This window comes from Cibotium barometz, chromosome 17, assembly GCF_041138505.1.
Source record: "Cibotium barometz isolate CiBa-2024 chromosome 17, ASM4113850v1, whole genome shotgun sequence".
NCBI classification, from domain to species: domain Eukaryota; kingdom Viridiplantae; phylum Streptophyta; class Polypodiopsida; order Cyatheales; family Cibotiaceae; genus Cibotium; species Cibotium barometz.
Window position 1 is genome coordinate 12,176,743 of NC_141062.1, and position 25,088 is coordinate 12,201,830.

Below are 25,088 nucleotides of genomic sequence, written 5' to 3' on the forward strand. Positions count from 1 at the left end.
GTGTGCTTATGTCTCTTATCAAGGAAGGACCGTGCTAGATTTGGATTACTTGGGGAACAATTGTGTGACTCAATGGTTCATTACCCTAGACAACCAATCAATGATGGAAATTAGGTACATTGTGACGTGTATTCTATTCTGGAAACTGTTTAGTAATTAATTTCAAATAGATAAGCAAATCTATTTTTATAACCTTTCTCTTCTTTGGCACGTTTTTCCTCGTATATTTATACTCCCCAAGGCAAAATTTATCGCTAGATAGAAGTTTCACAAATTTACCATGGTATTCTCTCTCTCTACCGACAAATTTACCATGGTATATGCCCTCGTGTTGCATTCTACCGACGTTAATGCCTCTCTCTCTCTCTCTCTCTCTCAAACGTACACATTGAGCTCCTATTTGAGAGATAGCAGGGAGGGTATGCAGCCACCAAGAAGAGGGGAGTATTTCTACGAAGGAGTTGAGTCCAATCCTCCAGATACCTCTTTAATGAGAGGGCTTCCCTTGCATCTTATTGAAGAGTTTAAGTCCCATTCCGTGCATTTTAGTGTCGTCATGTGAACTTGGCTATGACGATAAAAGAAATCTCTCTCTCCCTTGACAAAGGCAAGTTTCTAAGTTTATTTTATCTTCAAAAAGATTGGGACCCACCAAAGCACTTATGAGGTAGCCTTCCCTCATGATTAGGCAAGATCGCGACACCTCTTTTCAGCCTTAGATCCCTCCCGATTCATAATGTGTCATTTAGTCCCGTGGATAGCCTTCCCATGGCCAAGTTAATTGGGCGGCCATTCAGAAGATAATATGGAAGAGTCAGAAAGGCCTGTAAGGGTGGCCAAGTTAATTGGGCGGCCATTCAGAAGATAATATGGAAGAGTCAGAAAGGCCTGTAAGGGTTTTTTTCCCCCCCCCCCCCTACGACCCAATTAAATTAAATGGGTCGCTGGTGGAATTAGTTATAACTTAAGTACTTCAGCATAACCGTCACAACGTGAAGTGGAATGCTACGGAGGAGGAGCCCATGGCTAGCTACGTACGCGCTCAAGAACCGCTAAGCACATAGTCTCACGCATCAGGCTGCAGCGTCGTCGCACACCAGGCTAGAGTGGACACTGGTGAGCACAATCATTTCAAGTAATCATCAGCCTATCTGCATAATCATTTGAGCTGTATCTACTCAATTTCTGTTGCCAGAGCTAATCGATCCTTCATATTAAAAGGTTCGAATTCGGGCACACCAAGATGGTCATCAATCCTCTGTAGTTTTTGTTGGGGTTTACAAAGGAAGGCAAAGCTTTTGGGACAGGAAAAGATAATGATTTGGAAGGATAGGAAATATGAAAAATTCAGTTTAAGGTAACTTTTCTGGTAGTAATAACACATGAAGAGTGCTGTTTTGCTGAGCATGCATTTCTGGACAGGTGCACATACTTTGCACACGCTTGGACAGTTAGCTACACACACAACTTTGTTTCCTTATATGCCATTGGCTATTGTTTACTCTTTCATTTGTTTTGTTTTTTTTGTCATGATCTGCTAGTGGCTCCTCCTTATTCTACCAGTCAATTAGCAAGACAAGGGGATTAATTTGTAAGGGTATACCTTATTCTTGTTTCTTTTCTTACAAAGGGGCCCAAAATTTGAACCACTGACCCCTACATGAGCTCTACCACTTTAGCCCCACACACACGCACACACATACACGCATGCCCCCCTCCACACACACACACACACACACACACACACACTGATAGATAGATAGATATAGATACAGATATATAATAGTGCAGATAGCTTTTTAATAAAATTTCACGATTTTGCATCAATTATGCTTCGTAGGATTGTCATACCACACATAATTACCTTTTTCTTTTGTGATCTCTTTATTCCTGCATACAATAAGAAGCCTTTTATTCTAGCAAGGGGGTCTCCATCTGTATGGATTCATGATCTTTGTTGTTGGTGTAGAATGTCATTTGTATGGGCCTAACAATTTCTTACAATTCTCAAAGGTTTTCAATTTTGACAGCAGCACTTGTAAGAAGCCCAATGAAGTGATGAAGCTCCTTGTCACAGCAATTATTGGAGTGTCATTTGGCATCTATGTTGGGATCACATCCACAAGAGTACTTTCTACACCTTGAAACACAAGTCCAGGTTTGAAGTAGCGATATCAATAGTCGGATTTAACTATTTTGCATGTGTGCGTGTGTGTGTTCATCCATCCTCAGAACCAGTTTGATAAGCTCATCGGTCAATAACAAAATGACATTTCTGTTTGGTATCATCAGGTGTCTTTCTCTATGTCATGGTAGCAAGAAATATGATTTGTTTAGTGGTTTGTTACATCTGTGTGTTTGCTTTTTAAGGTGTACAGTATGGCTTCACCAATTCTTTCACATCAAGTGCAATCCAGACGGCAGCTTCAGAAATGTACCATTCTAGGTGCCCGCCTACTGTGGTGTGTGTACATTCCTAATTGATTTGTGGAAAATTATATTCAATTAAGCAGGTCATTGAAGAATGTGCACATATGCTTATTGCTAGACTGTAGCTCTCAATATATATTTATAAACAAAATATAATATTTCCAGTTTCCTTGACTCTCTTGATTGTATTCCAAGTAAACCTGAAAGTCAAGTTTTAGAGTGCAATGCGTCCTCCGGTCCATGCTTGAAGGGAACCGTGATATTGTATGAGATAACACTCTTGTTTTAGAGAATAAGTTAAGGCATAAATGATCAGACAGACTAGGCAGCTATAAACAAAAAAACATCAAGCTCTCATAGTGGCTGCATGATGTGTAACATTGCCTAGTATTGAGAAAGAAGAGGAAGAGTTAAAAAACAAATAAAGAGGGGAGAGCTGGAGGCAAGCAAGGAGTTGCTGCATGGGCTGCTTTGCTGTCTCTTTGGCTAGGCCGAGTCTATGGAACTGGTTTAAGTAGAAAAGGATCAAACATTGTAACAAATTGTATTTTAGAATGGGTAACTTGGGAAGAGTACATTAGATTAAAATTCATGAAAAAAGATAGAGAAATTGCCTTCATAACCTAGGAGTCAGGACATCTTGGTGAGAGTCTCGGGGAGCCTCTCGATATGAAGGGAAAACACCGGATGGAATCATATTTCCTCACGTAAGAATTGTTCCAGTCAGACTTTGGAGAGCTGATGATGGAATAGCCAAGCATTGGGATATTGTGATATGGGGCCCCGAGTGAGTTGCTTTACCTGTCTTCAGTGGTCTCCTCTTGTTTGATTAATTTTCTTTTTTTTCTCTTGTTAGTGAATGAGGGCATGAAGGCAGTTAATCTTCCATTTGTGTAAATTAGAGATTTGGTTGGTGTGTATTTCTTAACACTCTTTGTTATAATGCACCCTTTATGATTAAGATTCCATACCCTCTTCAATGGGAGCGCCTACTTTTGATGCTGGGCACACATTTTAAAATTGGCTAGTTTATCTAGTATATGCTGGGAGTCTTCTTTGATGGTGGAGAATGTTGTGCATCTTAGAATATGCTCTTATGACTCTACCCTCTTACAAACTTCAGAGTATATGTACCTTAAGATCCCGACTCCATCCTTAAGTGATGCGAATTAGTTAGAAACATGAAGATGGTGTGATGGGACTTTCTTGGAGAGCGGACACAGCCCAATGCAGATGAAAGCAGTTAAGGAAGGTTTGAGTACATCTTTCCTTTTTCCATGATGGAGAGAAATGAAATGATATATTAACGTCTCTAAGAGGCCATAATGGCCTATGAGACCAAAACTGAGAGTACATCTGAAGTTGGTGTCTCATCAAAGAGAACAACTAAATGAAACTAAAAAGTACAATAAACTGATTGTCTTATAGTTAAGAACTGTAAGCAAGACTCCTAGATGATACTGAGTAGAAAATACTGGAAAATGTATATCAAGTAGATCCATGTATGCTGATCAGTTGAAGTGCCTCTCCTCAGATCAAATATCTCCGCCATGGGGCTGTCTAGAATGGAGAGTTCGTAGAAGCGAGGCAGGCGCCTCCGATGCCGAGCAATAATGGCTCTGATTTGGCGATGGTGAGGATGCCGTGGTTGGGATCTTGGTGGGCGTGGCCGACGAGCACGACATAAGATGATTGCTCTATCAGTGGTGACTCTCTGGGAGCGTGGCCGGTGCCCTGATGGCCCAATAGAGGAGGTATCAGGAGGTGTGTGGGCTGGGTTGCTGGTGCTGGTGCCGAAGAAATCTGTCAGGATCCTCTGTCTAGGTACATCATGGCTCGGTCTCCTGTCTGCCAAGAGGGTCTTTCTGTGTCTCTTGAGCTCAAGTAGGAACAATCCCAGGCATCTTTGATCCTCAAACTCCATGACCCTGCGTAACGGCCCAAAACCCTCTCGGAAGAGGCAGTGATATCTCCCTCGGATCTCATAATAGACTGTACATTGGCAAATGTAGTGCTCCTTTGTCTCTGCCTCCTGGTAGCATAGCTGACAAATGCGGTCATCCGAGATCTGATGCACATATCGCCCTGTCTCAATCCGCAGCTGGTGTGATGAGGTACGGATCTGTCCAATGGCACAAGGTATCCCATGTGATAGGTGTACATCCATGTACGCCGGGCGGGTGATAAAATCATCTGGTGAGAGGTGTAGAAAATGGCTCTTGTAATGAGCCATTTTCGTGCCTAAGGGCTCAAGGGGACTAGTCCATGTCCTCTCTGTGTCCAGTCTGATGATATCCATCCTGATCATGTGGTTCTGCACTGAGCGGGTGAGATCCAAAAATGGACAATCCAGGCTGTACTGAAAGGGTGGTAGTGCCTCTATCCGCAAACCATGTAGGTCAAACCATGATCTCATTTGAGCATACCAGCAATGAGTATCTCCATCCTCTGCCAACTGTATGGATGAGGTCAATGCCAATTGGGAGTACCTCTGCCGAGGGAGCTCCCATAGCCGCTGTAAAAAGGTAACTGCCTAGAATAGGGCCTTGGTCACTACTGGTGCGGCACCCAGCTCAGCCTGAACAATCTCATGTGGTACCGATGATTTGCTCCGAATCATGCGGGCAATCATCATAATCAGTGGTCTCTCCATTTGCCTCCATCCCTCATCCGTCCCTCTCTGAGATTTGTGATGTATGTTGGGCCCCCAAATTGGAGCTCCGTGATAGGTGTACATCCATGTACGCCGGGCGGGTGATAAAATCATCTGGTGAGAGGTGTAGAAAATGGCTCTTGTAATGAGCCATTTTCGTGCCTAAGGGTTCAAGGGGACTAGTCCATGTCCTCTCTGTGTCCAGTCTGATGATATCCATCCTGATCATGTGGTTCTGCACTGAGCGGGTGAGATCCAAAAATGGACAATCCAGGCTGTACTGAAAGGGTGGTAGTGCCTCTATCCGCAAACCATGTAGGTCAAACCATGATCTCATTTGAGCATACCAGCAATGAGTATCTCCATCCTCTGCCAACTGTATGCATGAGGTCAATGCCAATTGGGAGTACCTCTGCTGAGGGAGCTCCCATAGCCGCTGTAAAAAGGTAACTGCCTAGAATAGGGCCTTGGTCACTACTGGTGCGGCACCCAGCTCAGCCTGAACAATCTCATGTGGTACCGATGATTTGCTCCGAATCATGCGGGCAATCATCATAATCAGTGGTCTCTCCATTTGCCTCCATCCCTCATCCGTCCCTCTCTGAGATTTGTGATGTATGTTGGGCCCCCAAATTGGAGCTCCGTACAGGAGGGCCGGTGTGACAAGCGTATCAAATAGCCATGTAACACGCGGAAGCTCTGGGGGTCTTCTTTCAGCCCTAAACACCACTTAGAACATTGTTGATGCAAAACGCAAACATGAAGAGAGAGTAGAGAGAGAGAGCTATGGCTGGAAATTCAGTATATATCTTATAGTACAAAAAGGTACTTTTCTACAGCCCTAGACTGCCTCATACAAAAGGTGAACATCACCCAAAATCTAGTCCCTACTTGGACCCTAAGGACCCAACTCATAAAGAGTTGAATGATTACAATGAGGAGCCTTCATCCCTATTTATAGGCCTTCATAAAGACTTGGCCAACTGGCCGACTGCTGGTCGGCCAGTCCACAGTCCATTAAATCCCTTTAACACTTGTCCGACTGGTCTAGCTCATACTCCATGTAGCGCCTGCAGCCGACAACCTCCTAAGGTACAACCGCCTCTGATCAGGTACATCCGACAGACCATCTGCAGCGGACTGTCCTCCTTTGCATCTAACGCAGCTGACAGGACATCCTTCCATGTCTTCCATCTATCTCCAAGTCCATACTGCCAACAGTACTCTGTGCTCCATCTTCTGGTTCATATCATTCTTTTTCTGGCTGCCCTTCTTCTGGATGAGCATCTAAGAATGTCCATGGCATTTTATGCACATGACATCTCCCTTGCTAAACTTGATGACGGGATTCCAACCTGTTCTTGGATGACTGTCATCATCCCACTCTATTCCCGGAGTCCCTCCGTCACCCCATCCAACTTTGGCAACCCTTTTCACTGAAATCCCGGCCCGGTCTCCAAAACCACTCTGTCTCTGAATAAGATCTATGCATCTATTCCATCTAGTCCCCAATCCATTCCTGCCCTGACTCTGAACACTGTCTTGTTCTTCATTCCTCAGAAATGAGTCTGGCACTTACATCACCCCTTGGAGGATAATCCTCCCTTGGGACCGTTGCCCGAGAACCTATCTGGCTCACAGGAGTGCCATCCCCTCTGGCTTTGTGGAACACCACCAACAAACCTCGTGGGAACTCTTCCCGATTCTGTGTTCCTTGCCTTGGGCTTCGTATCCGTGTACTTTCCTGTACCTTGGACCTGTACACCATCATATGGGACTGATTCAGTGTTTAGCTTTGCTGAGCCTGATGCTCTGATACCAATGTAACACGCGGAAGCTCTGGGGGTCTTCTTTCAGCCCTAAACACCACTTAGAACATTGCTGATGCAAAATGCAGACATGAAGAGAGAGTAGAGAGAGAGAGCTATGGCTGGAAATTTAGTATATATCTTATAGTAAAAAAAGGTACTTTTCTACAGCCCTAGGCTGCCTCGTACAAAAGGTGAACATCACCCAAAATCTGGTCCCTCCTTGGACCCTAAGGACCCAACTCATAAAGAGTTGAATGATTACAATGAGGAGCCTTCATCCCTATTTATAGGCCTTCATAAAGGCTTGGCCAACTGGCCGACTACTGGTCGGCCAGTCCACAGTCCATTAAATCCCTTTAACGCTTGTCCGACTGGTCTAGCTCATACTCCATGTAGCGCCTGCAAGCAGCCGACAGCCTCCTGTAGTACAGCCGCCTTTGATCAGGTACAGCCGACAGACCATCTGCAGCCAACTGTCCCCCTTTGCATCTAACGCAGCTGACAGGACATCCTTCCATGTCTTCCATCTATCTCCAAGTCCATACTGCCAACAGTACTCTGTGCTCCATCTTCTGGTTCATATCATTCTTTTTCTGGCTGCCCTTCTTCTGGATGAGCATCTAAGAATGTCCATGGCATTTTATGCACATGAAAAGCCAGAATTTGGTGCGCAGCTCCTGAAACTGTACGTGTGCATGCTGCCTCTCAAGTACCCCCAAGGCTGCATGCCCTCGAGCTAATCTAGCTGCTGCTGCCTCCTTCAGGGAGAAACGCGGTCCTGTGAAAGTAACTCCCAAGTAGACATATGACCTGACGTACTCAACTGGCTCCCCTCGGAAAGTGAACCGAGGCTCTGATCTCGTCACCCATGCCTGTGTGGTGTTAAACACCATAACCTTGGTTTTCCCAAGGTTCACTGTTAGATCTCTATTCGCACAGAATGCCTGTAATGCATCCAGATGTCTCGGTAATCCCTCGGGAGAGAGAGAGAGAGAGAGAGAGAGAGAGAGAGAGAGATTATGTCAAACGTCTATGAAAGACCCAAAGGGTCTAATAAGTACATATGCCCCATGAATAACTGGATGTCAGAAACATGAAAAGAAAGAACACTTACCAAAGAAAAAGGGCCCACGTTTTATTTGGATCTGTGTATACAAAGTTCATCAGATGTCATCCTCCTCCTGAAAGGTGTATAGTGCAGCAATGGCCACCTTATGTGGTGGTACATCTCTGTGGCGCTTGAGGATGTCCTAGACCTGCAGCTGGCGGGTGAAGTGTCTTGATCTTCGAGGACATGGAAGTTTGGCTCTCTTGGAGAGATTGTGCCCTCTCTCTAGTAACTCCCTGCCAAAGGGTCACGGGCTCAGCTGTGAGGTTTGTGCTCTTTGTGGTCCGGGTAAGAGCGTGGGTGCCAGGTGGTGGGGTCACTTGGTGTGGCCCAAAAAAGGTCTGTAATAGAGGTTTGAGAGGCTTCCTGCTGATCCTGTCTGCAGAAGATGACTGAGTATGTTGACCACAATACTCAGCCCAATGCTCTGTTGTAGACGACACCCTCATCCGACAAATGGCAATCCTCATGGTATGGGACATGTTTGTGGAGATAGCTAGGCCTCTCAATGAATCCATCACCAATGACCCTCGATAAATGCTTTTTGTAAAGCTGGAGCTTCGGTGAAAGCTTGGTCGAGAACACCCATGTTTGGTCTGTGTCAAGTCAAGTAGGTGGATGATGTGATTGATCTTCTGTCGTGAGAGATCTAGGAAGGGGGAATCCAGGCTATACTAGAAGGGAGGGAGATGATCCATCTTAAGGCCATGTGACTCAAACCAACCAGTGATGCATGCATAACAACTGCTATGGCCCTCTTGTGCCAACTGTCTAGAAGACTCCAGAGCCAGCCGTGGAGGTGATCTCTATCCAATGTGTAGGCATGCTGTATATTTGTGGTGGTCTGGAACATGGTGTCGCTGACCAAAGGGGCTGATCTCAAACTTGGCCAATATGATAGCATGTGGCATTGAGGGCTTACTCCTGATCATGTGTGAAAGCATCATAACATGCAAACTCCTCTAGTCCTCCTCTCCTAGATATTGCTCCCAGAAAGAAGCCCCACCACCATGAGGAGACGAACCAAAGTATCAAACAGCCAACATTTTGTTACATGCGGAAGCTCTGAGAGTCTTCTTTTAGCCCTAAACACCATCTGGGAACATGCTGATGCAAAACGCATGCACAGAGAGAGAGAGAGAGAGAGAGAGAGAGAGAGAGAGAGAGAGCAGAGTATTCAGTATATTCATATATGTACAAAAAGGTACAACTGTTCTTGCAGCCCTTGGCTGCCTTCCATGAAAAGGCATAACACCTAGTCTAAGCCTATGTCTAGACCCAGCCCCAAGCTAGGGCTGAATGAGTCAAAACATTGAGCATCAACGCTATTTACAGGCTGTAAAAATACACAATAAACTGACCGACTGCTTGTTGGCCAGCTAACTAGACAAATATCACAGTATTTGCTGTTAGAATGCACAGCGGAAATGAAGACAACTGTTGTAGAGAGCAATACACATATGAAAGAGAGAGAGAAGCTATGTAACTCTGCTATATACACCAATAAAATCCTGGAAATATACAAGGAGTGTGGGGGCAAGGGGCCATTTTATATGGCCCCTGGCTGCTGGTCGGCCATCCCAGAATCAGCCGACAGCAGCATTGGCAGCCCACGACCAGCAGATGTCCAGTCGCCCATAAGAGATGCAGTTGGCCAGCACTGGGAAAAGGATCGGACAGCACCAGATCAGTCGGGCATCACAGATACAGTCGGCCAGTCATCTGGGGGCAGCTAACAACCCATACACAGCTCCAGAACAATAGGGAAAAATACGGAGAGTGAGGAAAAATGGGAAGACACTAAATACGGGCGGGCACACCCACAATAGAGGCCCTGACATAGTATACAGATAGGATATGACTGCTAACACCCCCTCTCAGCTCCTGGATGTGGAACCAACCCCAGTGAGCTGGAGTGCTGCTGGAGCATAGCCTGAGGTAGAGACTTTGTGAAGAGGTCCGCCGCATTGTCCTCCGTTGAACAATAAAGAAGCAAGATGTCACCACCCAAGATCTTCTCACGAACAAAGTCATATTGTATCTCTATGTGCTTGGTCCGAGCATGGAAGACTGGGTTCCGAGCAATAGTGATACAGGTTTGGTTATCGCACTGGATGACTGTGTGCTCCTTCTATGGAAACCCGATCTCGCCAAGCAACCTCCGCAGCCACACAACATCGCAAGCAGCACCACAAGCAGCCAGATACTCTGCCTCTGTAGACGACAAGGCAATAGTTGGCTGCCTCTTGTTGCTCTTGAGCCGAGGGTAAAACTGTAGCCTGATGTAGATCTCCTCGTGTCTGGATCTCCTCCCCAATCTGAGTCACTCCAACCTTGGAGTTGAACTCGTTCCTTCGTTTCACCTCCAGTGGTGTAGAAGAGTCCAAGATCCTTCGTACCCTGCAGATACCGCAAGATCCGCAATCCTGCGTTCCAATGAGACTTCAATTGCGTTTGCATAAACGAGCTCAACAGCCCCACAGGAAAGCTTGTGTCCAATTTGGTGTTTAGCAACCAGATCAATGAACCAACCAGCTTCAGGTAGAGAGAGGCATCAACTGGCTCACAAGGATCATTAATTGTAAGTTTCGTGTTCGGGTCCATCGGTGACGTGATAGGCTTGCAATTCTCCATCCCAAAGGCCTACCAAGCAACTCATGGACATACCGCTGCTGAGAGACAAAGAACCCCCTCTGGATCTGCCAAATCTCCAATCCCAAGAAGAAGTGGAGTAAGCCTAAATCGGTCATCTCAAACTCCTTTGACAAAGCAGCCTTCGTCACTGTAATGTGCTCCATATGACCGTCGGTGAGAATGAGGTCATCCACATAAAGGATGATCAACGTGACCATGCCGCGTTCGCGAAAGAGATATAGGTTAGGATCAACAACCGATCTCTGAAATCCAGTCCGTAGAAAGAAGGAATCAATCTTTTGATTCCAAGCCCTGGGAGCCTACTTAAGACCATACAAGGCCTTCCACAACTTGTAAACCATTCCCTTTGATCCTGGAACGTCAAAGCCTGGAGGTTGCTCATACACCTCCTCCTGCAGGTCACCATTAAGGAATGCAAATTTCACATCCATCTGAAATACGGGCCACCGATGAGAAGAAGCAAGGGCAAGAACGGTCCGAATCGTGGTCATATTCGCTATCGGTGCAAAGGTATCCTCATAGTCGATGCCTGGCCGCTGAGCATAACCCTTAGTCACAAGTCTGGCTTTGTGTTTGTCCACGGATCCATCTGACGTTTACTTGGTCTTAAATACCCACTTGACACTAATGACAGACCGTTTTGACAGCCTCGGAACCAACTCCCAAGTTTTATTCTTCTCTATGGCATCAAGTTCCACCTGCATGGCTTTCTTCCAAGTATCCTGTGCAAGGGCTTCCTTGACAGAAGTGGGCTCTTTGTCCCGTATGATACGAGACATCAAAGTATAGTTTACCTGTGAAAGCTCCGTTGAATGACTTTTGTCACGAACTCTATGTGATCTTCGAGGTCCGTCCTCTGTGGTCCATTCGGAGGGAAGCTCCGTAACACCGACTCCCGCAGGGTGTCTACCAACCACCTAGGTACTCAAATAGAACGCGGAGCCTCCTGCTGTTGCTGCGGGGGCTCATCTCGAGTTGCGGGTTCAACCTCCTCAATTGACTAAGGCTATCCAGCTCGAACAATCGACTGGGAATCATCATTAGAATCATCTGGGTCTCCAAGAAGTGGCGGCTCATCAATAGTGGAAACTGGAACATGCTCATCAAAAACCACATCCCTGCTGCTGACGACGAGCTCGTTCCTTTCTGGATCATACAACCTGTATTCCTTGGAAAGAGAGTTATATCTCACAAAGACAAGTTTGGGACTTTGAGTCGAGCTTTCCCCTTTGCTTCTTTGGAATGTGTACATATGCATCACTCCCAAACACATGGAAATGGGAGACATCTGGTTTCCTGCCAAAATACGCCTCAAAGGGAGTTATGTTTAGTACTGAAGTCATCGGAGAACGGTTGAGGATATGGACAACCGTAGCCACAACCTCTCCCCACAGTGGACGAGGAAGATCACAATGCTCTAGCATCGTCCTCGCCATCTCCACCACAGTCCTATTCTTACGCTCAACTACTCCATTCTCAAAAGGCGAACCTGTATTGGCCAGCTCCCGCTTGATGCCATGTTCCGCAAAAAACCGCACGAATGCATTGGAAGAAAATTCTCCTCCTTTGTCAACCCTAAGAGTCTTTATCTGCAAGCTAGACTCTTTCTCCACCATCACATGCCACTCCTTGAACCGAGCAAAAGCTTGGTCCTTCTGTGAAAGAAAATAAACCCAAGAGAATCTGCTACAATCATCAATAAGCAGCATGAAGTACAAAGAACCTCCCAAGGATGGCATCTGCATAGGTCCACACAAGTCAATGTGTACCAACTCCAAAGGTTTCGAAGCCCGCCTGGAAGCCTGCATCGGAAAAGATTCTCCACTCCGCCTTCCCAACAACTTGGCGAGTCTCGCAGTTGTGTAGAGCAACAGAATGCTCCTCAAACTCCATCTGGAAGCCAGTCTTGTTCACCTCATGCACTGACAACAGATGAAAACCAAGTGCAGGGATGTAAAGAACACAAGAGGAATGCTTCCCCCCTCTGCCATCGAGAATGATCTCCATCCGGCCCTCACTGTGAATCAGTATGGTGGAATTGTCACCAATGAAAATGCGACTTGATTGCCGTTTCACATCCTGAAAGAAGTCACGGGAAGAAGCACCACTATCAAGAATCCATTCCCGAGTATCCTTGGTTTGGCGGTGAAGCCAACTGCCTCCTCGCTCGAAGAAGATGAAGCATCGGTGTCCAACATCGCCAAGTGCACAAAGGCCGGAGTCTTTGGAGCTGAAGCCGAATAATCAGCTTGGGACACTTCCTCCAATAGTGGCCTTTCTCGCTACGATCATTACACGTCCTCTCGGCCTTCAATTTCTCTCGGTCTGAATCGGGCTTCTTCTCAGAAGACTTCCCTTTGTCCTTGTTGTTGTTATGGCCTTTCGACTGTTGGCCAGTCAAGGCCTCAGAACCTCCGCCCTGTGGAGGGTTCGTGAATCGCTCTTCCTAGTCCAAGACCATGAGCACAAGCTCCTCCCATGTGATGGTGCTGAGCTTGCCACTGGTGATCAAAGAGGAGTAAAATCTTGAGTACTGAGAGGGCAAGTGTGAAAACAACGTTATGGCCATATCCTCTGACGATATCTCTTTCCTGGCCTAGAGAACCTTCTGTTGAAGAGCCTGCAACTTGTTGATGTGCTCCCGCATCGTCGACGACTTTGCAAGATTCATCACCCGCATCTCAAATTCCAAGGAGATCCTCTTCATGGGTGATACCCTGGTAGAGAAGCCAAATGCTGCCAAATCCCTCTGGCCAGTGGCATATGCTTTATGTGATCGATCACTTGTGGTGTGCAATTGAGGAAGATGAAAGAACGGACTCGGGCATTAACACGATCCCATAACTGTGCTTGTGCCTCCCGTTCCTTCCGTATAGAGGGTAACTCCCCATCTTCCAACTCCGGCCGTGGAATCTCAACAACAATGAATTCAGCCAAGTCATAGGACTCCAAAACAGATTCCATCATTACCCTCCATATGCCGTAGTTGTTCCCGTCTCGCTGTCGGTCCACTGGGAACGTGGGGAGTGTCAGGATCTTCACGTGCTTCTGAGCCATCTCAAGCAAATCAGCCATCTTAAGGGTTCACAAGGTCTTGTGAAGGGAGGGTGGGTGGGAAAAAAGAAGAAGAAGAGGCTGCAAATATAATGCAAGGTGGCTGTCCAACGGTGATGGCCGCCTTCTACCCGATCTCCAAGTCCCGTACAGCCCAAACAATCTCCAATCAGCACCTCAATCAGCAAACCCTCGACGTCCCACTGTCTCCAAGCTTCAAGCCACCTGGGGCTCTGATACCATGTCAGAATGCACAGCGGAAATGAAGACAACTGCTGTAGAGAGCAATACACATATGAAAGAGAGAGAGAACTTGTGTGACTTTGCTATATACACCAATAAAATCCCGGAAATATACAAGGAGTGTGGGGGCAAGGGACCATTTTATATGGCCCCTGGATGCTGGTCGGCCAGCCCAGAATCAGCCAACAACAGCTTTGGCAGTCCACGACTAGCAGGTGTCCAGTCGGCCAGAAGAGAAGCAGTCGGCTAGCATTGGGAAAAGGATCGGGCAGCACCAGATCAGTCGAGCATCACAGATACAGTTGGCTAGTCATCTGGGGGCAGCCGATTGCCCATACACATCTCCAGAAAAATAGGAAAAAATACGAAAAGTGAGGAAAAATGGGAAGACACTAAATACCGGCCCTGACATAGTGTACAGACACGAGATGACTGCTAACATTGTTGCAGTCGATTGGATTTTCCCGTTGGGTATACTGGCCGACAGCGCTCTATGTCTAACAACAGTCCATCACCTGCCAAAACTAGCAACACATGCTCCTAATCTTTGGTTCTGTTCTGTCTTTATCTGGTTGCTCTCCTCAGTAATAGCTCTAGGCTCAACTAGTGCATGTCTTGCACATGACATCCCCCTCTGCTAAACTTGATGATGGGATTCCAATCTGTATTCTTGGATGATTGTCATCATCCCATTCTCTATTCCCGGAGTCCCTCTGTCATCCTTCCTACTTTGGTAGCCTTTTCACTGAACACCTGGCCCGGTCTCCAAATCCACTCTAACTCTGATGAAGATCTATGCATCTGTTCCATCCAGTCCCCATTCCGTTCCTGCCGCCCTGTCCTTGAACACTATCTCTCGTCTTCTTTCCTAAGAAATGAGTTTGGCACTCACTCCACCCCTTGGAGGATAATCCTCCCTTGGAACCGTTGCCTGAAAGCCTTTCCTGGTGTGTCCCAAGTGGCACCCGACTCACAGGATTGCCATCCCCTTTGGCTTTGTGGAACACCACCAACCAACCTCCTGGGAATTCTTCCCTATCTTGTGTTCCTTGCCTTGGGCCTTGTACTTGTGCACTTTCTTTTGCCTTGGACATGTGCACCTTCATCTGGGACTGAATCAGTGTTTAGCCTTGCAGAGCCTGATGCTTTGATACCAATGTTACATGTGGAAGCTGTGAGAGTCTTCTTTCAGCCCTAAACACCATCTAGGAACATGCTGATGCAAAACGCATGCAGAGAGAGAGAGGAGAGAGAGAGAGATAGCAGAGTATTCAGTATATTCATATATGTACAAAAAGGTACAACTGTTCTTGCAGCCCTTGGCTGCCTTCCATGAAAAGGCATAACACCTAGTCTAAGCCTATGTCTAGACCCAGCCCCAAGCTAGGGCTGAATGAGTCAAAACGTTGAGCATCAATGCTATTTATAGGCTGGAAAAAGACACAATAAATTGACTGACTGCTGGTCGGCCAGCTAACTGGACAAATATCATAGTATTTGCTCAGCCGACTGGATTTTCCCCGTGGGTATACTGGCCGACAATGCTCTATGTCTAGCAATAGTCCATCACCTGCCAAAGCAACACATGCTTCTAATCTTTGGTTCTGTTCTGTCTTTATCTGGTTTCTCTCCTCAGTAATAGCTCTAGGCTCAACTAGTGCATGTCTTGCACATGACATCCCCCTCTGCTAAACTTGATGACGGGATTCCAATCTGTATTCTTGGATGACTGTCATCATCCCATTCTCTATTCCTGGAGTCCCTTTGTCATCCTTCCTACTCTGGCAACCTTTTCACTGAACACTTGGCCCAGTCTCCAAATCCACTCTAACTTTGATGAAGATCTATGCATCTGTTCCATCTAGTCCCCATTTCGTTCCTGCCTTGTCCCTGAACACTCTCTTTGGTCGTCCTTCCTGAGAAATGAGTCTGGCACTCTCACTCCACCCCTTGGAGGATAATCCTTCCCTGGAACCGTTGCGTGAAAGACTTTCCTGGTGTGCCCCAAGTGGCACCCAACTCACAGGACTGCCATCTCCTTGGGCTTTGTGGAACAGCACCAACCAACCTCCTGGGAATTCTTCCCTGTCTTGTGTTCCTTGCCTTGGGCCTCGTACTTGTGCACTTTCCTACAGGTGAGGATTGTGGGTGGAGGGGGACATTCCCAAGATAGCCTTCCGTATGGAACGGGCTCACTATGAATTTGTAGTCATGCCATTTGGCTTGACGAACGCCCCATCTACATTTAACCGCATGATGATGCGTGTTTTCCGGGACTTGATTGGAAAGTGTGTTCATATTTTTGGACGACATACTGGTTTTTTCAGCTACGGTTGAGCAGCATGACATTGATGTGGAGAAAGTCCTTAAGTTGCTGGAAAGCAACGAGCTCTACGTCAATGAAAAGAAGTTGGAATTTTATCTGTTCCAGGTGCATTACTTGGGATACATAATTAGTGCCAAAGGCATTCGACTTGATCTGGCTAAAGTGGCCGAGATTGTCAATTGGGAAATACCTCAAACAGCCTATGACATCAGATTCTTTGTGGGTATATGCCAGGCATACTCCACCTACATAGACAAGTTTTTTGATCTATCGGTGGATCTCACCGATCTGCTAAAGGGTGTGAAGACAAGAAGGCAAAAGATTGGAATGACTCCACGAGCGTTGGAGGCATTCAAAAACCTCAAGGTGGCTTTGTCAGAAGCGCCTTGTTTAGCACTTGCCTCGTGGGACGAGCCATTTCATGTGATCACTGATGTGAGTAACATTGCAATTGGTGGTGTGTTACAACAGAAGGGTCATCCAGCAGCTTACATGTCTCGTAAGTTACTGCTCGCAGAGAAAAATTACTCAATCTACGATCGTGAATTCCTAGTAGTTATACAGGCCTTAAAACATTGGATGAAACCGGCCTCTGGTAGAAACCAAGTGCGGTAGACTAGCAGTCACCCTTCCACTTGTAGTCTAGATATGAAAACAAATTAGTTTGGAGCTAGAGTGCCCCAAATCTGAAAATAGAACGACACTTGTTGGCCCCAAAGCTTGGCGCCCCTTGCGGTATTTCTTTATTCAATTTCAAAAATATGTAAGGCTGAGTACAACAAAACCAGCCAAGAGATTACGCCTGTATGTCCAATCTGGCAACCTACAATACCTCTTAGCACAGAGGATTCACATACACAGATCTGTGTCTCAAAGCAACACTCTGTGCTTCCCTCTAATCAGCCAAGACCATTCAGCAGGACAGCCTTGAGCATACATCTGGCATATCTCATGCACATGATTCAACAACTCAGCACAAACATACATTCACTGTCCAATCTCTCTGTTTCCACCCTTTTCAATCTGCCATAACCCTCCTCTCACAAGGGGCCAGATAGCACAAATTTGCAGCAGACATAAGCCAATGGAAAGAAAGACAGATGAACAAGCTCAGAGCTTACCAAGTCAGCACGTGGTTCTGCACCCGTGGAGCAGTTCGTACCAGTCTGCACTTGACAACGACTGTCTGTACTGTTTCCCCTGCAACCACTTGACTGTCGCACCAACCAAGTTCTGGAAAAGCTCTGCCTGCAACTGGGAGTGCTGTACCTGTCTGTACAGACCAGAAAATCAGAATTGTACCTGTCCGTACAGCATGTACCAGCAGGCCACGTGGCACTGTACTTGCCTGCGCTGCCTGAAACCAGTCTCTGTACCCGACTATACCTGCTTAGCCAGTCAGCGCCGCCTGTACTAGTTCTGTCCAGCGCCGCCAGCACCTGCCCTGTCCAGCACCGCCAGCTCCTGCTCTGTCCGTACAGCTGTCCGTACAACTGTACCTGCAACAGAACCTGCAGCAGCAGCTCTGTACCTGTGCGTAGCCTGTACCATTCGATGTACCTGCAGCAGCAGAAGACAGCCGCCTGTCCTGCAGCAGCCGTACACTTGCACACGTGGACTGTACGGGCAGGTTTGCACAGAAAACAGCAGCCAAAAACCCCAAAACAGCAGTCGACCAGCTTCCACGTTTCTTCTCCTCTTCTCCACGCTTGAGCTTGCACGACCCCCAAAAGCAAGAGAGAGGGAGAGGTGAGAGAGGCATGCAACTCCAAAAGTGGAGTGGCCTCTCTCCAAACTTATCCTAGGGCCCCAACTTTAATAATCATTAAAGTTCCCTAGGGGCCACTAAGGCCTAGGGACAACCATACATAAAACATTAAAATATTAATGTTCTACTTCCCCCCTTCACACCTGGAGATGTCCACACATCATTATCTCTGTCCGGGCATCCCAAATGTGAATCATTTAATATTTTGGCTCAGCAACCACCATGCCCACACTTGTGCTGTTCCATTTTCACAGGGCCATGACATACCCCCTCTTGAAAAATGGCAAGCGTCCTCGATTGCATTCTGATGATACAGCAAAATATCCAAAGTGAAAAATACAATATGGCAAGATCAGCGTCCCAATCTCTCTAAGCCATGCACATGTATCAATATTCACTGCAAACCAATGGCGTAGTAGTAGTCCAAGTTGTATACCACTGTGAACCATACACAACCACAATATCCCATGTGACTAGTACACATATATCATAGAAGTTCCATAAACAGATGTACTGTCAGCCATCAATACCTTTGGGTGAGATAAAAACTGCACCAAGCGACCTCTAGATGTCATCTGAGCCTGTCTGTATCAAGGGAGTGGAGGTGCTACCCCCCCTCTTGAGCATCAGGTAATGCTCTAGACCCATGCTCTGCTGAACCTGAATGAGCCACAACAAGAGTCGGCTCTAACTCAAAGGCATCGAGATAAAGCTGCAAAACCTGAGGTGAATCTGTTAAGTCACCTTCCTCCATCCACTTCGCATCCATCGGTGAATAGTTCTTGAACTTCACAAGATAGCGATGGGAAACTATACCTCGTACCTTTCTTTCCTTATGTGCCAGTATCTGCTCTGGAATAAGAACCTCATCAAGTTCCTCAACTTCCGGCTGAGCCTCATCTGATACATCCTCAGGCACATCCCCACGGAGAGGTCTAAGGAGACTCACGTGAAAAGCATTGTGAATCCTCCAGTGATCTGGTAGCTTCAAGCGATAGGCTACCTCACCAATCTTTTCCAATACCTGAAAAGGCCCATAATAACACATGCTCAACTTAGGGAATAAGCGCTCTTCATCTTCTTGAGTCTAGCCTTTTCAAATCGCAAAAGAACCCAATCACCCAATGCAAACTCTAATGCACGTATGTGACGGTCTGCTGCTTTCTTTTGCTTCTGTTGAGTTTTCTGGAGTGCCAACTTAACTCTCTGATAAGCTTCATCCATACTCTCCACATACTGATCAGCCTCAAAAATCTTATCCTTTGTATGCAAAATGGGTGGTACCTTCTTCCCTCCTTCCACAATCTCAAAAGGCGCCTTGCCTGTCGAGGTATGAACAGTGTTGTTATATGCAAACTCCACCAAAGGAAGAAACTTTTCCCATTGTTGCTTGTGCTCTGACACATAACACTTAAGAAGATCCAACACTGTAGAGTTAGCCTCTTCTGACTGACCATCTGTTTGTGGATGAAATGACGGTGAAAACTGGAGAGTTGTACCCATGTTGTCAAACAACCCTCTCCAGAACAAACTCGTCATCCGTGGATCACGGTAACTAATGATAGACGTAGGCAAGCCATGATACTTGAAGATGTTCGCCATGAACAACTTCACCATATGATCCACTTTGATCGTCTTACGCACGGGAATGAAATGAGCCTGCTTACTGAACCTGCATATGATAGTCCAAATGCCATCATTGCCCGTTTGTGTCCGTGGAAGATCAAATATAAAATCCATGGCAATGCTCTCCCAAGGTCTATCTGGAATAGGTAAAGGCTGTAATAACCCTGGTGTCTTTTGACGGTCAAACTTTACCTTCTGACATACGATGCATTGCCTCACAAAGGCATCAACATCTCTTCTCAAGGTTGGCCAATAAAAGAAAGTCTCCACTGCTTTTACCGTGGCGTCAATACCTCTATGGCCTGCATACGGTGGAGCATGACTTTCAATCATAACCTTGAGTTGCAATGGCCTGGTAACACACAGTCTGCCATGCATCAATAAAAATCCATCTCTGAGAGTGTAATGCTCATGCCGCTGACCCTCAGACATCTGATCATATACCCTGCCAAAGTCCTCATCATGGGCATACTGTTCTTTCATTTCATCAAGCTCATGATGATAAGCAAGTGAAACTGCAGAGACCTGTGGCTTGCGTGACAAAGCATCTGCCACTACATTCTTTTTGCCTTCCACATGCACAATCTGGAAGTGAAACATAGACAAAAAGTTTGCCCAACGCATATGCTTCTCTGAAAGCTTAGTTTGCGTGAGGAAATAACGCAAGGTCTGATGATCTGTCTGCACAGTGAAATCAGCCCCAAGCAAGTAGTGTTTCCATGTAGAAAGAGCATGAATTACAGCCAACATCTCTTTCTCATAAACATGTAAATGCTTCTCGGCATCTTGCAATATTCTACTCTCATATGCTATCACATGTCCCTCCTGCATGAGAACTGCTCCAATGCTACTTCCACATGCATCACACTGGACAACAAAAGCCTTTCGGAGGTCCGGCAACACCAATACTGGATCCGAAGTAAGCTTTTCTTTGAGCTTTTTGAATGCTGTAATTTCCCGATCAACCCATCTAAACGGAGTTGCCTTCTTTGTCAAGGCATGAAGGGGCGAAGCAATTTCAGCAAAGTACCGTATGTACCGCCTGTAATAGGAACACAATCCCAAAAAGCTGCGTACATCATGCACGGTCCTCAAATCTGGCCAATTAAGAATTGCTTCCACCTTCACTGGATCCATACGGACTCCATACTTAGACACAATATGTCCCAAGAAATGTATCTCTTGCAAAAAGAACTCACTGTTCTTGCCATTAATAACCAAAGAGTTCTGCAAACACAATGGCCAAATGCCTTCTATGCTCTTTCTCAGTTTGTGAATGCACAATCATATCATCAAAGAATGTGCCCACAAACGCTCTATGAGGCCGGAAAATCCTGTCCATCATTCTGTTAAATGTGGCAGGTGCATTTGTCAAACCAAAGGGCATAACCAAGAACTCATACAACCCAAACGTGGTTCGGAATGCTGTCTTATGCACATCCTCGGGTCTAATACGTATCTGATGATACCCGCTTTTCAAGTCAATGCGACTAAAAACTGTGGAGCCCTGTAAGCGGTCCAAAATGTCATCGATCCTCGGTATGGGGAATCGATTCTTGATGGTATTCTCGTTCAGCGCCCTGTAATCAATACACATGCGCCAAGAACCATCCTTCTTTTGCACTAAGAGTACAGGTGAGCAAAAGGGTGATGAGCTAGGCTGTATCAACCCTTTATTCAAAAGCTCCTGTACCTGACTCATAATTTTTTCTTGTTGGGCTGCACTAACACGGTATGGCGGTCTATTTGGTGGAGTACTACCAGGAATTAGATCAATGGCATGATCTTCGGGCCTCTCCGGAGGAAGTTCCCCTGGCAATGACTCGAAAAAACAATCTTGGAACCCACATAAGAATTCAGTCCTGTCCTTATCTAACATAGACAAATTAGACTTAGACTCATCATCTTGTGCATCCTTTACATAAATCAAGTACGCAGAAAGATGCTTTTTCATTACTGATGAAATTGCTGAAGCGGATACAATAGGAACAGATTTCCCTTTGAGTTTCACATCCAATACATGTTCTTTCCCTCTATGAGTCAGAGTGATTTTCCTATTGTATGTATCCACCACCGCATGTACTCTGTGGCACCATGGCATACCCAACAAAACATCACAGCCATCAAGTGGCATGATGAAAAACTCTTCGCTGTCCATATAACCCTGCAAATGAAGCCTAAGCTTCCCAATGATAGGAGTAATGGGTTCTGCATACCCTGGACAAGCCATGTTAGCCTCATATAACGGCCCCATCTCCTCTGCACAAATCCCTAATCGGCCAGCCAAATCTGGTGAAATGAAGTTGGCTCTAGCACTTGTGTCAAAGAATATCAAGGCATTCTGATCTCTCACTTTGCCCCATGCCCTGCACAACTCTGTCTCTTCACCACCTGGCTGTTCCCCCACAAGATCAGGAACTAACCCTGCAGAAGGTTTTGGTTTCTTTGACTTGGGCTCTCCTTTATTGTCAGAGTCCTTTTGGGACTTTCTCTTGGGACAATTAAATGACATATGTCCCTCTTCTGTACAGTAAAAACATTTCCGAGCATCTCTCAAAGCCTGTCTCTCCTCAGAAGTTCTCTTGGGCATTGGCAACTTCTTATACCGCGTCTCTGAAGACCCTTTAGCATCACGCGAAGCATGCCTAGATTTTTCAGCTTTCTTGCTCGAGTTCTTACTTCCTTTAAACCCAGATGAACCTCCAGTGAGTAACGCATTAGCTGTCATAGCATTCTCTATCATCTGTGACATGTTCGTTACTCGAGTCTTGATACAATAATCACGCACCTCTTTGGGCAGCCCACAACAATACTTCTCTACCTGCTCAGACAAAGGCACTGCACGGTAAGAAGTCACTGGGAGTAAAGCTTCCCAAAACTTCTTATTATAATCTTCCAAATTTTCACATATTGAAGCATCCAACTTGTGCCATGCAGTCATAACATCCACCTCAAATGTAGATGTGAGCCATACGGAAGAGAAAACCTGTTTAAATTGTACCCAAGTAGTGGGTGCTATGCCCTGCAGAAGAAGAGTAGACCACCACTGCAAAGCATTGCCTTTGAGAAAAGTGGCAGCTTTCCTCACTCTTGTGTAATTCCCACCAGAAAAAGCTGCATCAAACTGCTGTAAAAAAGTAAGTGCTTTTAGTTTATCTTTGGCTCCACTGAATGTATCAAACTTCACAGCAGCTCCCCCTTCCTTATAATCTTTCGCCTTACCCATAGGCGTTAGATTATCATATGGAAGTGGCTTCGCAAGATCGCTGCCCCCAACATTCATGCCCATCATAGGGTCAACATTGCCCATTCCCACACCTGGCATACCATACATTCGAGCCATGTTTCCAAACATACCATTATGCATACCTGGCTGCATACCACCATACATATTTGCTTGCATTCTAGGTTGCATGCCCCCAAACATATTTCCTTGCATACCGGACTGCATACCACCATACATATTCCCCTGCATACCAGGCTGAAAATTAGCTCCAAAAGGCCCTGGCATACCCATGCCTCTTTGAGGATAACCCCCAGTCATAGATTGAAACACAGAGCCACCACCAAAATAACCTGGATGCATAGTCTGCTGAGGAATAGATGGCTGTCCAAAGAAGGAACTCTGAGGGTTAGCACCATAAGCATGCTGCATGTTCGGAAACTGTCCAAAAGATGGTTCCTGTGGGATGGCACCACTATGACCCTGAGGAAGGTTCTTAGAACGCACCTTCTTCTTCTTCTTTTCGGGCTCTGTACGGGATCTCATAAATTCAGCAAACTTCTCGCTTTGTGTGAGCTGCATAAACACATCCATAACACCAGCCAAACGATCTTTAAACCGAGCATCATCATCCTCTTTACCAGGCACATCTTCTGGCTGTGTTACATCCTCATAATGCTCATCATCTGCAGCCTGTTCTCCTGCAAAAATATCCTCAGATGCATTTCTCTCAAGAGAGGTCTCTTGCTCTTCCTCTTCATGATAAAAGTACTCATCTTATGTATCAGACATGTTGCTGAATTTTTTTTTTTTCAGCGATGACTTTCCTCCAGGCAACCACGAGCTCACCCCCTTAAGAAAGTTGATGATTGGTCCCGACAACGGAACCTTGAAACCGGCCTCTGGTAGAAACCAAAGTGCGGTAGACTAGCAGTCACCCTTCCACTTGTAGTCTAGATATGAAAACAAATTAGTTTGGAGCTAGAGTGCCCCAAATCTGAAAATAGAACGACACCTGTTGGCCCCAAAGCTGGGCGCCCCTTGCGGTATTTCTTTATTCAATTTCAAAAATATGTAAGGTTGAGTACAACAAAACCAGCCAAGAGATTACACATGTATGTCCAATCTGGCAGCCTACAATACCTCTTAGCGCAGAGGATTCACATACACAGATCTGTGTCTCAAAGCAACACTCTGTGCTTCCCTCTGATCAGCCAAGACCATTCAGCAGGACAGCCTTGAGCATACATCTGGCATATCTCATGCACATGATTCAACAACTCAGCACAAACATACATTCACTGTCCAATCTCTCTGTTTCCACCCTTTTCAATATGCCATAACCCTCCTCTCACAAGGGGCCAGATAGCACAAATCTGCAGCAGACATAAGCCAATGGAAAGAAAGATAGATGAACAAGCTCAGAGCTTACCAAGTTAGCACGTGGTTCTGCACCCGTGGAGCAGTTCGTACCAGTCTGCACTTGACAACGACTGTCTGTACTGTTTCCCCTGCAACCACTTGACTGTCGCACCAACCAAGTTTTGGAAAAGCTCTGCCTGCAAACTGGGAGTGCTGTACCTGTCTGTACAGACCAGAAAATCAAAACTGTACCGGTCCGTACAGCCCGTACCAGCAGTCCACGTGGCACTGTACCTGCTTGCGCTGCCTGAAACCAGTCTCTGTACCCGATTGTACCTGCTCAGCCAGTCAGCGCCGCCTGTACCAGTTCTGTCTAGCGGCGCCGCTAGCACCTACCCTGTCCAGCACCGCCAGCTCCTGCTCTGTCCGTACAGCTGTCCGTACAACTGTACCTGCAGCAGTAGCTCTTTACCTGTGCGTAGCCTGTACCAGTAGATGTACCTGAAGCAGCAGAAGACAGCCGCCTGTCCTGCAGCAGCCGTACACTTGCACGTGGACTGTACGGGCAGGTTTGCACAGAAAACAGCAGCCAAAAACCCCAAAACAGCAGTCGACCAGCTTCCACGTTTCTTCTCCTCTTCTCCACGCTTGAGCTTGCACGACCCCCAAAAGCAAGAGAGAGGGAGAGGTGAGAGAGGCATGCAACTCTAAAAGTGGAGTGGCCTCTCTCCAAACTTATCCTAGGGCCCCAACTTTAATAATCATTAAAGTTCCCTAGGGGCCACTAAGGCCTAGGGGCAACCATACATAAAATATTAAAATATTGATG

General features: G+C 46.3%; 1 protein-coding gene across 21 annotated transcripts in view; it reads left to right on the forward strand.

The window, feature by feature from the left end:
• The first annotated feature begins 938 nt into the window (after positions 1–938).
• Positions 939–25,088, forward strand: part of LOC147629685 (uncharacterized) — a 50,948-nt gene continuing 26,798 nt past the window's right edge. For 3 of the 21 annotated variants that reach the window (XR_015267745.1, XM_086811214.1, XM_086811224.1), the window contains exons 1-4: positions 941–1,116; positions 1,222–1,357; positions 2,031–2,127; positions 2,379–2,462. Coding sequence is in view for 20 of the 21 variants with exons in the window: in XM_086811214.1 (XP_086667340.1) it covers positions 1,317–1,357; positions 2,031–2,127; positions 2,379–2,462 (222 nt within the window). In the remaining variant the exon portion in view is untranslated. Of the gene's footprint in view, positions 1,136–1,195; positions 1,358–1,541; positions 1,598–2,013; positions 2,159–2,370; positions 2,463–25,088 lie in introns of all 21 variants that reach the window. The other 18 variants (XM_086811219.1, XM_086811222.1, XM_086811217.1 and 15 more) reach the window with 18 other exon arrangements.